General features: G+C 33.4%; 1 protein-coding gene across 2 annotated transcripts in view; it reads right to left on the reverse strand.

Moving 5' to 3' along the window:
• LOC132695623 (inactive dipeptidyl peptidase 10) overlaps window positions 1-13,823 on the reverse strand; it is a 121,635-nt gene that overhangs the window by 4,974 nt on the left and 102,838 nt on the right. For both annotated transcript variants that reach the window (XM_060659990.1, XM_060659982.1), the window contains 5 exons: window positions 12,899-13,126; window positions 12,174-12,394; window positions 10,658-11,134; window positions 8,432-8,787; window positions 6,570-6,775 (listed from right to left, as the gene is read on the reverse strand). In XM_060659990.1, coding sequence (XP_060515973.1) covers window positions 6,570-6,775; window positions 8,432-8,787; window positions 10,658-11,134; window positions 12,174-12,394; window positions 12,899-13,126 — 1,488 coding nt within the window. The remainder of the gene's footprint in view (window positions 1-6,569; window positions 6,776-8,431; window positions 8,788-10,657; window positions 11,135-12,173; window positions 12,395-12,898; window positions 13,127-13,823) is intronic.

A 13,823-nucleotide genomic window follows, 5' to 3' on the forward strand; every position in this document is an offset into this window, starting at 1 on the left:
AAATAAAATACAATTTTTTAATATCTGTAATACAACTTGGTACGCGCCTGATTTCGTTTAATATACAAATTAAATAATAATTAATAATAAAGAAATTTAATTGATTTTTTTCAATCTGATGTACCGTGTTCGCTTAAGAAAATAAAAACTTCTTCTCTACATGGCATAACAATATTGTTAATATGGCAGCATGCAGAGAAATTTGTTTTTATTTTTAAGTGAAAACCGTGAGACGGACTAAAAAAAATGGAGAGATCAAATATGCTTATAAATGAATGCAAGTCATAATTTTTTTAAGGAAATCGTAACTGACGCTGGTTGGCATCTTCAGGAGAAGATTAAAACTAAACTTAATAACAAATGCTCTATATATATATACACATCGGGAAGTGGGAGAGGGGATTACGCACTGTTCACGCAACCAATCAGTGCGTATAATGGGCTAAATCGGATTGGACCTCTGTCCTTGTTCAGTGCCTTATTCCCTCTCTTAACAATTTCTAAGCTTTCGTAGGCATCTAATTTTCTACTATTATTTACCTGTTTAATTAATTTTAAATTACTCGCAAGAGTTTATTGGTAAAATCAAAGACGTAAGGCTAAATGAACATGAACTTTTAGTATCTTTTGATGTTTCCTCATTATTTCCAAGCGTTCCTATACAAGAAACTTTGGAATACCTCAGGAAATTACTCGAATATAATAACTACAGTAAAGATATAATTGAAGAGCTAATCACTCTGACAAAGCTTTGCATGAGTCAAAATATTTTTCTATACAATAACAACTATTATGAACAACAAAATGGCACGGCCATGGGAAATTGTTTATCTCCTTTCCTGGCTGAACTTATCATGCATCATTTTGAACAGAATGCTAAAGAAAATTTCGAGTACTTTCCTAGGATATGGTATAGATACGTCGACGATGTTTTCGCGGTTTTTGATACAACTTGCATGGATTTAAATGACTTTGTTTCAAATTTGAATAATTACTTCCCATCTATTAAATTCACATATGAAATAGAAAGTAACATGCAGTTGCCTTTTTTGGACGTTCTCGTTATGAAAAACAGTGAAAATCATTTAGTTTTTGACATTTATAGGAAAGACACTAGTACTTTTAGATACATAACCAATGATTCTAACCATGCTTTTCAACATAAAATGGCAAGTTTTAATTTTCTAGTCCATAGACTTGTCACATTTCCTTTAAATCAAGAAAGGTTTGAGGTGGAAAGAAACCTTATAAGAAAAGGTGGCTAGAATCAATGACTATGAAGATAGTTTTATCGATAAGTTAATTATGAAATTTAGATTTAAGAACAAACTTCAAAAATCAACGACTTTTCAGCTGATAAGGAAAATTTAAAAGTAGTCTCAATTCCCTTCTCTCCCCAATATACAAGTGGACTTGATAGAGTCTTCAGGGCCGCAGGTCTTCGAACTATCTATCAGTCCGGATCAAAATTAAAAAATCTCAAGGATAAACTAGATACCCTTGAAAAGTCGGGAATTTATGAAATATGTTGTAACGATTGTGACAAGTCATATGTAGGGCAAACCAAAAGATCAATTAATGTTAGATTTAAGGAACATTTAGCTCATTTAAAATTTGGTAGATTAGAAAAATCAAGTGTAGCCGAACATATGTTCAACAATAATCATAAGGTAGATATAAGTAATTTAAAATTGGTTAAACAGGTAAATAATAGTAGAAAATTAGATGCCAACGAAAGCTTAGAAATTGTTAAGAGAGGGAATAAGGCACTGAACAAGGACAGAGGTTCAATCCCATTTAGCCCATTATACGCGCTGATTGGTTGCGTGAGCAGTGCGCAATCCCCTCTCCCACTTCCCGATGGGTATATATATAGAGAGCATTTGTTATTAAGTTTAGTGTTAATCTTCTCCTGAAGATGCCAACTTAGTTGGCGAAACGCGCGTCAAGTACGTAGAATTGAGTTTCGGTTTGTGGTAAAACGCGTTATTGTGTGTTAGTACAGTGCCGAAGGTTCCGGTCAAGAGTTTGATGACTGACTATGAATAAATAATATTTTGGTTAATTAGACCGCCACTAAACTGGTTAAATCGAGAACTTTTTTTGTGGAAAAGAGAATATCTATTTAAGACAAAATATCTGGTTTTTAGTTACCAACTAGTGTCGTTCAGAAAACAAAAAATAAGAAGACTGTTCTGATCTTAACAACAAGATAAAAAGTAGAACATAGAAACTAGATAAGTTGTTGAAAGAGTTCTCCACCTTGAAGGATATGTGCTTCGGCTCTTTTCCTCATATTGTCGCTCACTCTTTGAAGTATACCTCCAGTGTTTCTTATTCTTCTTCTACAGTGTTAACTGGGGTGCGATGAACTAGACAACATAAGATGCCCCCATAAAAAAGAGTCCAAACTTAAATCTGGGGACCTAGGGGGCCATGGTTGTGATACACTAAATAACGCCTCTGGATACGTAGTACATGTGTGACCAATTTCATTAAGATATCTAAAGTGGTATTACAGATAATAAGTTTTATGAGCAAGTGGCTGTTTTACAGGAGGTAGGTAGCCTCACAACCCTCCTCTTTTATCCGGGTTTGGGACCCGCAACGTGACCGCTGAGCTATTCAATCCAAAAAAACCGCGTATATGTGCTTCATAGATTTAACAAAAGCATTTGATAGATTGAGATTACATGACGGCATTGAGATACTAAAAGAACGAGACGTAAAGCAAAGGACAATAGACATCATTCGGGACATGAACAGCGGAACTCTCCAGTAAAATACAAAAAAAATCAACAGGGATCAGACAAGGAGATAGCCTTAGTCCAACACCCTTTAACATTATAATGGACGAAATAATAAAAGAAGTCAAAACTGCATTCTGCAGGATACAGAATGGGAAAACATGAGTTTAAGATAATTTGCTACGCTGATGATGCGGTTGTGATATCGGAAGATGAGGATAATCTGTAAAAACTACTATACAGATTCGAAAGAGCTGCAGGAAAATTCAATATGATCATATCGACACAGAAGACACAAATCTTGACAATAGCGAGAGAACCCAGAAGATACAAACTGGCAATTTATAATAAAAGTATGGAGCAGGTTATGTCTTGTAAGTGTCTAGGGGTTAACGTCACGAGCAATAGGAACCTGAAACAAGAAGTAAAAATGCAAGTAATAGTAGCATCTAGGATATCGGGATTCCTTCGAAGCGTGATGTGAAGGAATAAATACTTAAGTATCGAAAGCAAAACACGGATATATAAAACTTGTATGAGACCAATTATGACATATGCCATAGAAACGAGGGTGGAGACTGCAGGTACTAAACAGATTCTTAGAACGACCGAGATGAAGACATTACGCTCAATCACAGGGAAAACGCTAAGAGACAGAATAAGGAGCAATGAAATTAGAAGAATGTGTGACGTTCCGGATATAGTGAGATGGGCCAGAAATAGAAGAAGAGCATGGAGAGATCATGTGAATAGAATAGAAGATGATCGACTGGCGAAAATCGCAAAGGAAGAGAGACCCAATACAAGCAGACCTCCCGGAAGACCATCAAAGCGCTGGTATGGTATGGACCTCGGAGTCACAACTTAGGCTGCTTCCTTGAAAACACAAGACATAGTCTTAAAATAAGAAGAAGAGTATTACAGATATTTTAAAAATATATATGTTATTTTTCAAAACTTTACCGCCCCGTATCTTAAAAGTTAAGACGTTTAGAACATATATTCATATAAAGTTTTCTTTTTAAAATGAACCCAAAAATCGCCCCTTTAATTATTGGTATTCAATTAGAAAATACCCTGTATATGTCCCAGAAGATATTATATACACATACAGGGTGTCTCACGACATGACTGCCATGGCGTGGGAGAGTGTTGCTGGCGTTTCAAATGTCAAATAAACATATACCTGGAACGCTATTCCATCTGAGCTACAAACATTTAAATTTTTAAGAACTATTTATAAAGAAACCGCTTCATTAAATTAGTTGTTCCAGTATTACGTTCGGCTGTTAATATTATTATTAAAAAGTACAGGCGGCTGTGAATCTTATATATTGTGACAGTAAACGTCAACTAAATTAATTTTCCGTGTTTATCGTCGTATGTTACACTAAAATACTCTTCAAGCTACAATGTTTACTTTTGCGCTGACATTCACTTCGGAATGGATACGGACAAGCGGCAGTTGATGAATGTCGCCGACGAACTCCCGCTCGTAGAGTGCCTTGTAGAACTGTTTTTAGCAATGTCCATAGGCGTTTGAGAGAAACGGGCAAGTTTCTTACAGTTACTTCGGAACGTCCCGTTCAACAGGAACTTGCTCAAGAAGAGGCAATGTTTAATTCGATTGATGCTCAACGTTCTACTAGTGTCCGAAGAATAGGTAATAGACTTAACTTAAGTCGGATGAGAATATTACACAATTTCGGTTTGTACCCGTACCAGATCTTACCTGTACAAGCTTAAAAACCTACCGACTACGCGTCAAGACTTCAAGAATTTAGTCGGTGGATATTGAGAAATCAAAGGACACTTGGGAATTCCATTTTCAAGAGAGATTTTCGGTGAATATGTTGCATTATGGATGACCGCCTCATTGGTCTGTTTATAATTGAAGAATCTCTAATGGCCATTCGTTATTTACGTTTCATTGTGAATTATCTCCCAGTATTGTAGATTCATTAGGATGGCGCACTTCCTCACTTTGGTCGAAAAGTAACAGATTTTCTTAATCTTAACCGGTGGATTGGAAGAGGTTCAGCAGTTCCATGGCTAGAAAGGTCACCTGACCTTAATCGCTTAGATTACTTTTTATTGGAAAGACTAAGAACTTTAGTTTATGCAAAAAGTATTGAACAACTGGAAACTAGAATTATGGATGGCGCAGAAACTATTCGTGCTGATGCTGAGACTGTTAGTAGAGCTACTACTTCAATTCCAAGAAGAGCTACACTATATATACAGCAATTGACTGGACACTTTTAGTGCTCTTTAAATTGCTTGTAGCTCAGTTAGAATAGCGTTCGGGGTATACGTTCATTTGACATTTTTACTTGAAATCTCCACAGCGACACACTTCCAAGCTATGGTAGTCATTTCGTGAGACACCCTGTCATTCAATTTAAGAGTTTTTGGACAATTGTAATAGTCCCTAAAATTCACAATTTAATTAAAAAATTACGATTTTTTGTATCTCTGTATCTGAAGAACAAAGTTGGCTGTTAAAGAAGTATTAAATGATACTTTGTTAAACTATTTAAAGCAAAAACTAGTGTTTTACCGCTCTTTATTAAAATAAACTTTCACAATTAATTTCTATAGCGAATTTTCTTAATTTTGAATTGAATATATTTAAAAATTCCTGATTTTTGTAAAGTATTCACTTAAAACGCTTTAAACTGATTTGTAAATGAGCTACTAATTTATTCGTTAAATTAGCCCACAATCGATAAAAGTCTAATCTCAACAAATGTTTTTTGTTCGGCCAAATATACAACACTGGAATGTTTAATTCATTCATTGATTGCATTCGCGGCACGACAACTGTCGCAGATATTTTTAAGGGAATTGAAAAACCTATTAATAAAAAATCCGTCGATGGAAAAACTTGAAATCTGCTACAACTGATGGAGACAAAAATATGTATGGTAAGAATAAAGGAGTTGTTGCATTTGTGTCAAAGGCTGTAGAAAATTATAATAGGTGAAAAAAATTTCTCACGTTCTAAAACCGGTCATGTCAGTTAACTTCATCAGATCACAGACAAATGCGCAAAAGTCCTTAAGCGCTTGTATAAACTTTGAATAGAGATTGTTTTTTTTTTAATGAGAAGAATTCTTGTTGGTTTAGAAAATTAGAATGGCTGTAGAATTGGGAGATTGCAAAGAGAAAATTGGTTTCTCCCTGATTTATACATGAAATGATACTATTTCAATCACAATTACTTCGAAACTTTGAGTACTTTAAAGATAAATTTTGGTACTTCTTTCTCAGACTTTCATGTCATTGCGACTAAAATTAAAATTTTTCAAAATCCTTCCTATTTTTGGTACTACGTGTCATAAAACGTTTTCCAAGATGAATTACACAAATAATGTTTACATATCTAAAGTAACTGAGGAGCATCTTAAATATCTTTTAATAATTTTTACAAGTAAAATTGATCCACAAGTACAAGCTTTTGTTGGTTGTTAACCAACCGAGTAATTATTACTTTGTATTGTTTTTCTACTTTTCACAGCAATAGTAACAACACTAAAACATTGATCTAAACAAGTTCCAATTTCATAAATTTAACTTAGAATGATGATATCGTAATATCTTTATTCCGAATAGTGTGCGCCGCAGCACCTCAGATCGGTCAAAGTAGTCAGAAACGTAAAATTTTAGTTGTTTAATGGAAACCAAAACTTATTACTCTATGGTTTTAAAAGATAAAAAGATATTAGGCGATAATCTCGGAGCAGACTTTCTAGATACAACCACCTAGTTCGCCAACTCGGTCTATAGTTCCGGCCCGTACTTATTTTTTTTTCCACTTACCATGTGTTGGAAAAGCACGTCTTGATCGACGAGCGCTTTTGCAAACGCGATAGCGTGTTGCGAAGTGACACGAGTATCGGCCGTACCGTATATCAGCAGGAAGTTGCGTTCGTTGAGATTGGCAGTTTTCATCGTCAGGTCTGCGTTCTCGTACTCTAGCGGGTGCTTCGATGGCATCCCCAGGTACTTCTCGGCAAAGAACGAGTCTGTCGAAACGATATTTTTTTATATCACAATTAAAAAAATGTTCAGATTTTCACAGCTATTTCAGCTGTTTAGACTGTTCTTACTGAGAGACAAGTCAACCCTATCATAAAACGAGACTTGTTAGATAATTTAGTAGTTTATTTAAACCAAAATTATTTTGAATTTAATGGTCAATGTGGAAAATATCATACATAAAAATGCTCTGAGTAAAAGCTCTCTTTGGTGATATAGATGATGTTTTTACTTGTTTCACTGGAACGGAAAGACCACTGCAGCCCTTTTTGAATCATATTAATTCCATACATAAGCGTATAAAAATTACCATAGAGACGGAACTAAATAACTAATAACTAAATAACTAAATAATAAACATTCTGTACTTAGCTATTACTAAATTACAGAACAAATTAGATTTTTCCATTTTCCATAAACCTTCCTCACACACGGACACAATAATTCATAATTACTCAAATCACCGTGACACAGACAAAAGGGCTGCCTTTTATTCTTTGGTCCACAGACTACTTAATATACCACTTTCCACAGAAATGTTTGAAAAAGTATTAAATATTATAAAACAAATAGCATTTAACAATGGTTACGAACCCTCTTTGATAGATAAGATCATAACTAAAAGACAGTTTTAAATAACTCGGAAGTATATCTATATTAAATACCGAACCCAAAATTTATCAAACAATAAAATGCACAAGAGAACGTAGCCAGAACATTTTGAAACATGTATATAAATCTGGTTTTAACATTGCTTTTAAAACTGAATACACCATTCGAAAATTTTTGGAAAATCATAAAACTAAATCACGGAAGACTCAAAAAGGTATAACATTTAATAAACGCATTAACGAACATAAAAGAGCGTATAAAAATAAAAATTCGGAATCTGACTATGCCATTCATTTAAATGCAGTTTGATGATAATCTTGATATTTTACATAATGAAACAATAAACTAAATTTGTTGGAAGCTATGGAGATTAATAAAATGAGATATTCGAATCTTTTACTTAATGACCAATGGGATTTAAATGCTTGCCTTGTTAAATTTAAATTTATAACCCTGCATCGGTAATTAATATTTCGTATTTGATAAAGGCAGGGTGTTGTCCAAACAGTTGTCATAATGTAAAAATAACTGAAAATCTGATTTTTTTTGTTCTGCTTTGTATTAAATTAAAATAAATTAAAATTCATCCAACCTAATAACAAACCTAATTGTTAATGTAACAAAATATGGTTAAACAAAGATCTATCCATTTAATATTTTGATTTTGTTCGTAAATATATTCTTCACAATTTAAACTTAACATTAACTTTTTTAAGTATATAAGTGTATTAACCAAAACTTTATATTACTCTCATGGAGGCCTTACACTCTTTTTGCGCCCCGGACTCCAAAATATCAAATTATGCGTGGATCAAGCGCTCGGAAAGTGTCACTTTAAGACATCGACTTAGTTACCCGCGGTCAGATGTTTTTGATAGATTTTAGGCACGAATGCTATTATAATGTTTGTTAATTTTAATGATCACGATACACGTCACTCAGGGAATGTATGCATGCAATGAATAAATGAATGAATATTTTTGGAGTAGTGGCAGAATTGTCAAATGACGAACTGTAAAATCGTTGCTTACTATAGTATTTCCAATTCGTGATCGGCGAAATGCTAACCGAGCAATTGATCACTTGGTGAAAATCCTGTAGGAGCATCATCGCTGACACGTAGCCGCCGTAGCCTTTCCCAACTGTGCAGATTTTCTCCCTATCGATATACTTGAAGGTGTCGCGTAGGTAAGTCAGCACAGCGAGCTGATCTTGGATTTCTATCAGGCCGATCCTGCGCTGGATCTCTCTTCGCATCTTGACCCCTTGATACCCGGATCCTCTGGCGTCGATCTTGGCAACTATATAGTTTCGCGAGCTGGCCAGATACCACTGCCAGGACAGTTCCCACTTAGACGAGACTGTCTGTGACGAAGGTGAGGCGTCTCTGATAAAATAGTCCGACTTAGATACCTCGAAATCAATATAAAACGTAGAGAAAAGTTTTCATAGCCTAAGGCGATTTTTGCGAAAGTGTTCTTTGAAATATGTTCTGAAATTGGAGTCATTTGTAGCCTTTAAATTCCAGAAAAACCACTTTTAGCATTTTTTAAAAGAGTTAAATTAATAAACCCATATCTCAGAATGTCTTGAAAATATAAAAAAAAATGTTTCAAAAGTTGTTTATATTCACTTACACATTAAAATATTGCTATATACAGGGTATTTATTTTTCGTAGACAACTAACAACTTTCTTATATTAAATAGAATACATTGTATATTACGGCATTCCTCGGAACCTCCTGGACATGTTTTGATTTTTATGACAAAATTGATATTTCAAATGCTAATATATATATATATATATATATATATATATATATATATATATATATATATATATATATATATATATATATATATATATATATATATATATATATATATATATATATATATATATATATATATATATATATATATATATATATATCCATCTATTTTTCTATTTTTTTGACTGAAAGAATTTGTTATATATTTATGGTGGATTTTCCTGTCCACTTTAGTGGGCTGCGTTGATGTTTTAAAAATTAATAAATACAAGGTGATCAAAAAGTAACATATAAATGAAAAATTACTCCATTTTTATAATTCAGTCGTATTTCGCATTTCAAAAAAGTATGACTTTCTATAAGGTGGAATATTTTTCATGTCATTCATGAAATACGACGAAACATGGCAAAAAAAAAATAGAAAACTCTAAAAAAGTCTCCAAACTGGCTTGCTGTAAGTTTGGAAATCAGTGATTGAAAATTTTGTCTAAATGTTTTTGAGAAACTTTATATCATTTTGGAAAATTAATATGTACAAGAACTTTTTAAAATTGAAAAATTTTTTCATTTTTTAAAGTGCTAAATATGATAAAATTATAAAAATCGGGTGTTTTTATGACTTTTAATGATTTATTCAAAATTTTAATGATAGTTTTTGGCGACCTTGTAGTTATTTAAATCGATTTTTAGTACTACCTGTTTATTTATTTACTTATTTATTTCGGAAATTTTGAAAGTTCAATTTTGGAATATAAATAAACTTAACAATAAAAATGAATTTATTATATTATATTAATTATTATATATTGTTTATATACAGGGCTAGTAAAAAGTACCGAAATGCTTCAATATCTCCAAAAGTGCCAAAGATGAACACAATTCAATACCTGGGGTTTTTGAACATTCAAAAATGCTAATCGCCATGTTGTCAGACTTTTAAGGTACACATTATAATTTTGTTATTTTACATGGAATAAATAGGGTATATTTTTCGTGAAATTAATTGGGCATGTCGAATTTAGTAGTCTCATTATTTCAATTTTTTTTTCTATTAATTACGGAGCTACGGCAACACCGCTTTTTCAGTAAAAAGTACCGGAATATTTCCAAAACTACCAAAGCTGGAACGATAAAAATTCAACACCTGAGGATTTTTAACACGCAAAATTCAAAAATGATAATGGCAATGTTGTCAGATTTCGCGATAATATTTATTCTTTAGTTAACCTACTAAGTTCAAAATTCTGCGATGGCAAGAATTTTTTTATTAACAGAAGACTAATTCGATCAGGTACAAATTAAATGTTGGATGCAAAGTATGGGTTGTCGATGTCAATCGGTTATTAGGACATATTTTATTTATTTAGTGTTTGTAATTTTGTTTCTTTTTTTTTTGTAATAAACTGTAATTGTAGTTATTGTGAGATAAAGATGCAAATAAAAATACTAAAACCTTTAAATTGTCAGGAACGTTCGCAACTCACACTAATAGAATAAGGGGAAAGGTGACATCCTCGTACTCCCTCAAAACTCCGGGCAGATATAATTTTACTTGCGCCTTGTATCCAAACTCGATTTCCACCGAGATGGTTTTCTCCCTGGGGACAGAAAGCTTCCTCGCCTTTCTCCTTAACTTGTGGCTCGTATCTAGTACAAGTTGACGGGTGTTTGTTATAGTTTTCACTAGTATAACTATGGGTATTTCTGGTCCCAAACATTCCTGTATGAAATAGTTGAAGCTTTTGCTGAATATCACATTGTTGTAGTCGCAGGGGTAGTTTGACCATAAGGTGTCGTTCGACGCGGTGTCATTGGAAATCATCATGTCGGCCGTGGTATTGTGAGGGACCACGGCCTCAGGATTGCACGTCACGCATGACCATTCAGGATATGCGTCCTTGTCGACGATCTTGATCAGATGCCGGTAGCCAGGAGAGTTTTCGATTGTGCCCAAGGCGTAGCTGCAAATTGTAATTTAACAACAATAATTTGAAAGAAAAATACAACTCAAAACGCATTAAATGATACAGGGAGCTAAAAACAGTTCAGAACTTTTCAAACTACATCCGAAAAAATGTGCACTCGCAAAATTCAGCAGCTTTTTCTATCAATATAATATCGATATAGGGTATCCCACCGTCAAATTTGTTGATCTGTAATGTGAAAATTGTAAGTAGCGAACATTTGAAAATTTGTAATTAAACTAATGTTGGTGGAGCCATACGGCTACAATATTTTGCAGATAGTAACTCATCCGGATTTTTGAAAATACTGAATATTTTATGTTAAGTAGAAATGACAATAAGTGTTTGAGAATTTGGATGAGCATGTAAGTATATTCGACTATACGTTTGTTAGAAAAAATATGTTTGTATTGATGTTTATTAAAAATTTCAAAATTCACAACGGAATTTTATTATATATTATATATTACATATTATTATAGAGTAAATCAAATTACACAATGTTATACTAGAGAACTTCTTTAAAATTAAAGATTTGGCAACAGTCCTAAACTAGGCATTATTTAAAATTTTGCTTCTATTTTTAACAAAAGACTTGCAAAATGCTTAGCGGTCAGTCACTGATTTGATTGTTTTTTCTATTGCTTTTATGTGGTTTCCCAAGAGACGCTTGTCGAAAAAACAATGAAAACAATGATTGTCTGCTAAGATTCCCTCCTATTGGTGTAAACAGCTTCCACCATGTATAGATGATACACATGTGGTAACAGGTGAGAGATACGAATTACTTCGGCTCAAAATAGGGGAACAAGATCAGTAGTAAGACGCCAAAATTCATGGCTAACAAACTTAAGATGATTTAGAAACACAATCGAATGTAATAACACAATAATTAAAGGCTTTGAATGCTTGCTTAAACCTGAAGAATTCCGGTGAAATTTGGAATTATAAATATAACATGATTTTGTTTACACAGTAGTTATTTTGTTACCTGTCTTTAATCAAAATAATTATCAATTTATCCGCATGCACTTACATAAAAGAGTTTTCTTCGTCCCATGCGAGAATACGGATTAGTTCGAACGCTCCGTGTGTGAGTGGCCTTACTTTGCCGTTTTCCACCTCGCAAGCGTGCATATAGTGCCCGTTGTCACCGTCCTTTACCGGCAATCGAACTAAGGCCCTGGTTCCGTTTTCATTAAAAACGGGATGGAAAACCGGCTCAGTCCATCCGATATGTTCCTTTTCTACATGAAACTGAAAAATAACATTCAAATAATACACAAAAAATAAATGTATATATGTATATATATATATATATATATATATATATATATATATATATATATATATATATATATATATATATATATATATATATATATATATATATAATACATTTTTTTATAATAGAGAAAAACAAATGATTGTTTCGAAAAAAGAACGTAATTTGTAATATTAAATAAACTAAAGGGAAGAGAAACTACGGGACAAAAACGCTGACACAAAATTTACGTTGATATCTTTAATAGAAGGATGACTAATTTCTTAACACTAATGTCTTCAACCGCTGCTAGTGGATATGGTGCACACTCAGAGCTGGAAATTACTGTATAGAAAAAGAACACAGAAAAACAGGAGACCAAATATTCTCGGAGCTAGAAGGATTATCAGAAATGCGGGAACAGATACACATTGAAAGGAAGGAAAGAGAATGAAAAGCAGTTTCTAGGAAATTAACAAAAAAAAAATCCCACTCACGTCAGTACAGTTGTAGTTGTTCTGATTTCGACAGGTTACGATGACGAACGTATTCTGGGGTCTATTCAACCAAATGATGGCGACGTTATGGTCCCCGTGGAAACTCGCGCTTGTGACGTAGCTACCCGTCTCTACGCTGTTCGTCGGTTTTAGCTCGAACGGAAACAAATATTTCGGCATTGTTAGGTTTACGATCCAAACACTGGCTTCCGGATTGGGAGTCTCTACCTGCGGAAATTGAATTGTCGAGTTAATTGCCGCGATTGCGGCTTTAAAATGTGTGTCGATTGCAAATTGTAATCCGATCGTGCCAGTAAAGTCAAATACCCCATTAGACACACTGAAAAAAGTTTCGTGCTGTAGAAAACCTGCTGACCATCAGTGGATGGCATGCACATAGAAAATATAGCAAGGATTATTTAAAAAAATCTGAATCAAATATGGGGTTAACTCTATCTTATCTGTCTTGTGGAATACTCAAAATCATTAGTTTTGTATTTATTGGATAGCACACAGCGTATCTCCATTATTATTATTATAATTATTATTATCCCGTGTTAAGCCCAAATATGAAAATTATGAGAAATTAATGATGGGGTTGTATTGACGGGTAACTAACCTTTTGTAATAAGTTGTGCAATATATGTAAAAAAAATCTGTCGTGGATAATACGCTTTGTATTTGCAATACCTCTAATGTGTTACAAGTCTGTAAAAGTTATTAAAAAATATCCGGGGCGTGACACAAAATTAAGTAGGTCCTTTTTTAGAAACCTTATACAGCTTCTGGCCAACGATCGAAATACTAATCACAAATCAAAATAGAAAATCAACCGTAATTTTAAAAGTTAAGACTATACTATGCTTAATTTTGTAAACACCTCCAGATGCAGGATTTTATCTTCAACAAGAATGTGTCTATATAT

This window comes from Cylas formicarius, unplaced genomic scaffold (assembly GCF_029955315.1).
Source record: "Cylas formicarius isolate icCylForm1 unplaced genomic scaffold, icCylForm1.1 PGA_scaffold_10__41_contigs__length_53128322, whole genome shotgun sequence".
Lineage (NCBI taxonomy): Eukaryota > Metazoa > Arthropoda > Insecta > Coleoptera > Brentidae > Cylas > Cylas formicarius.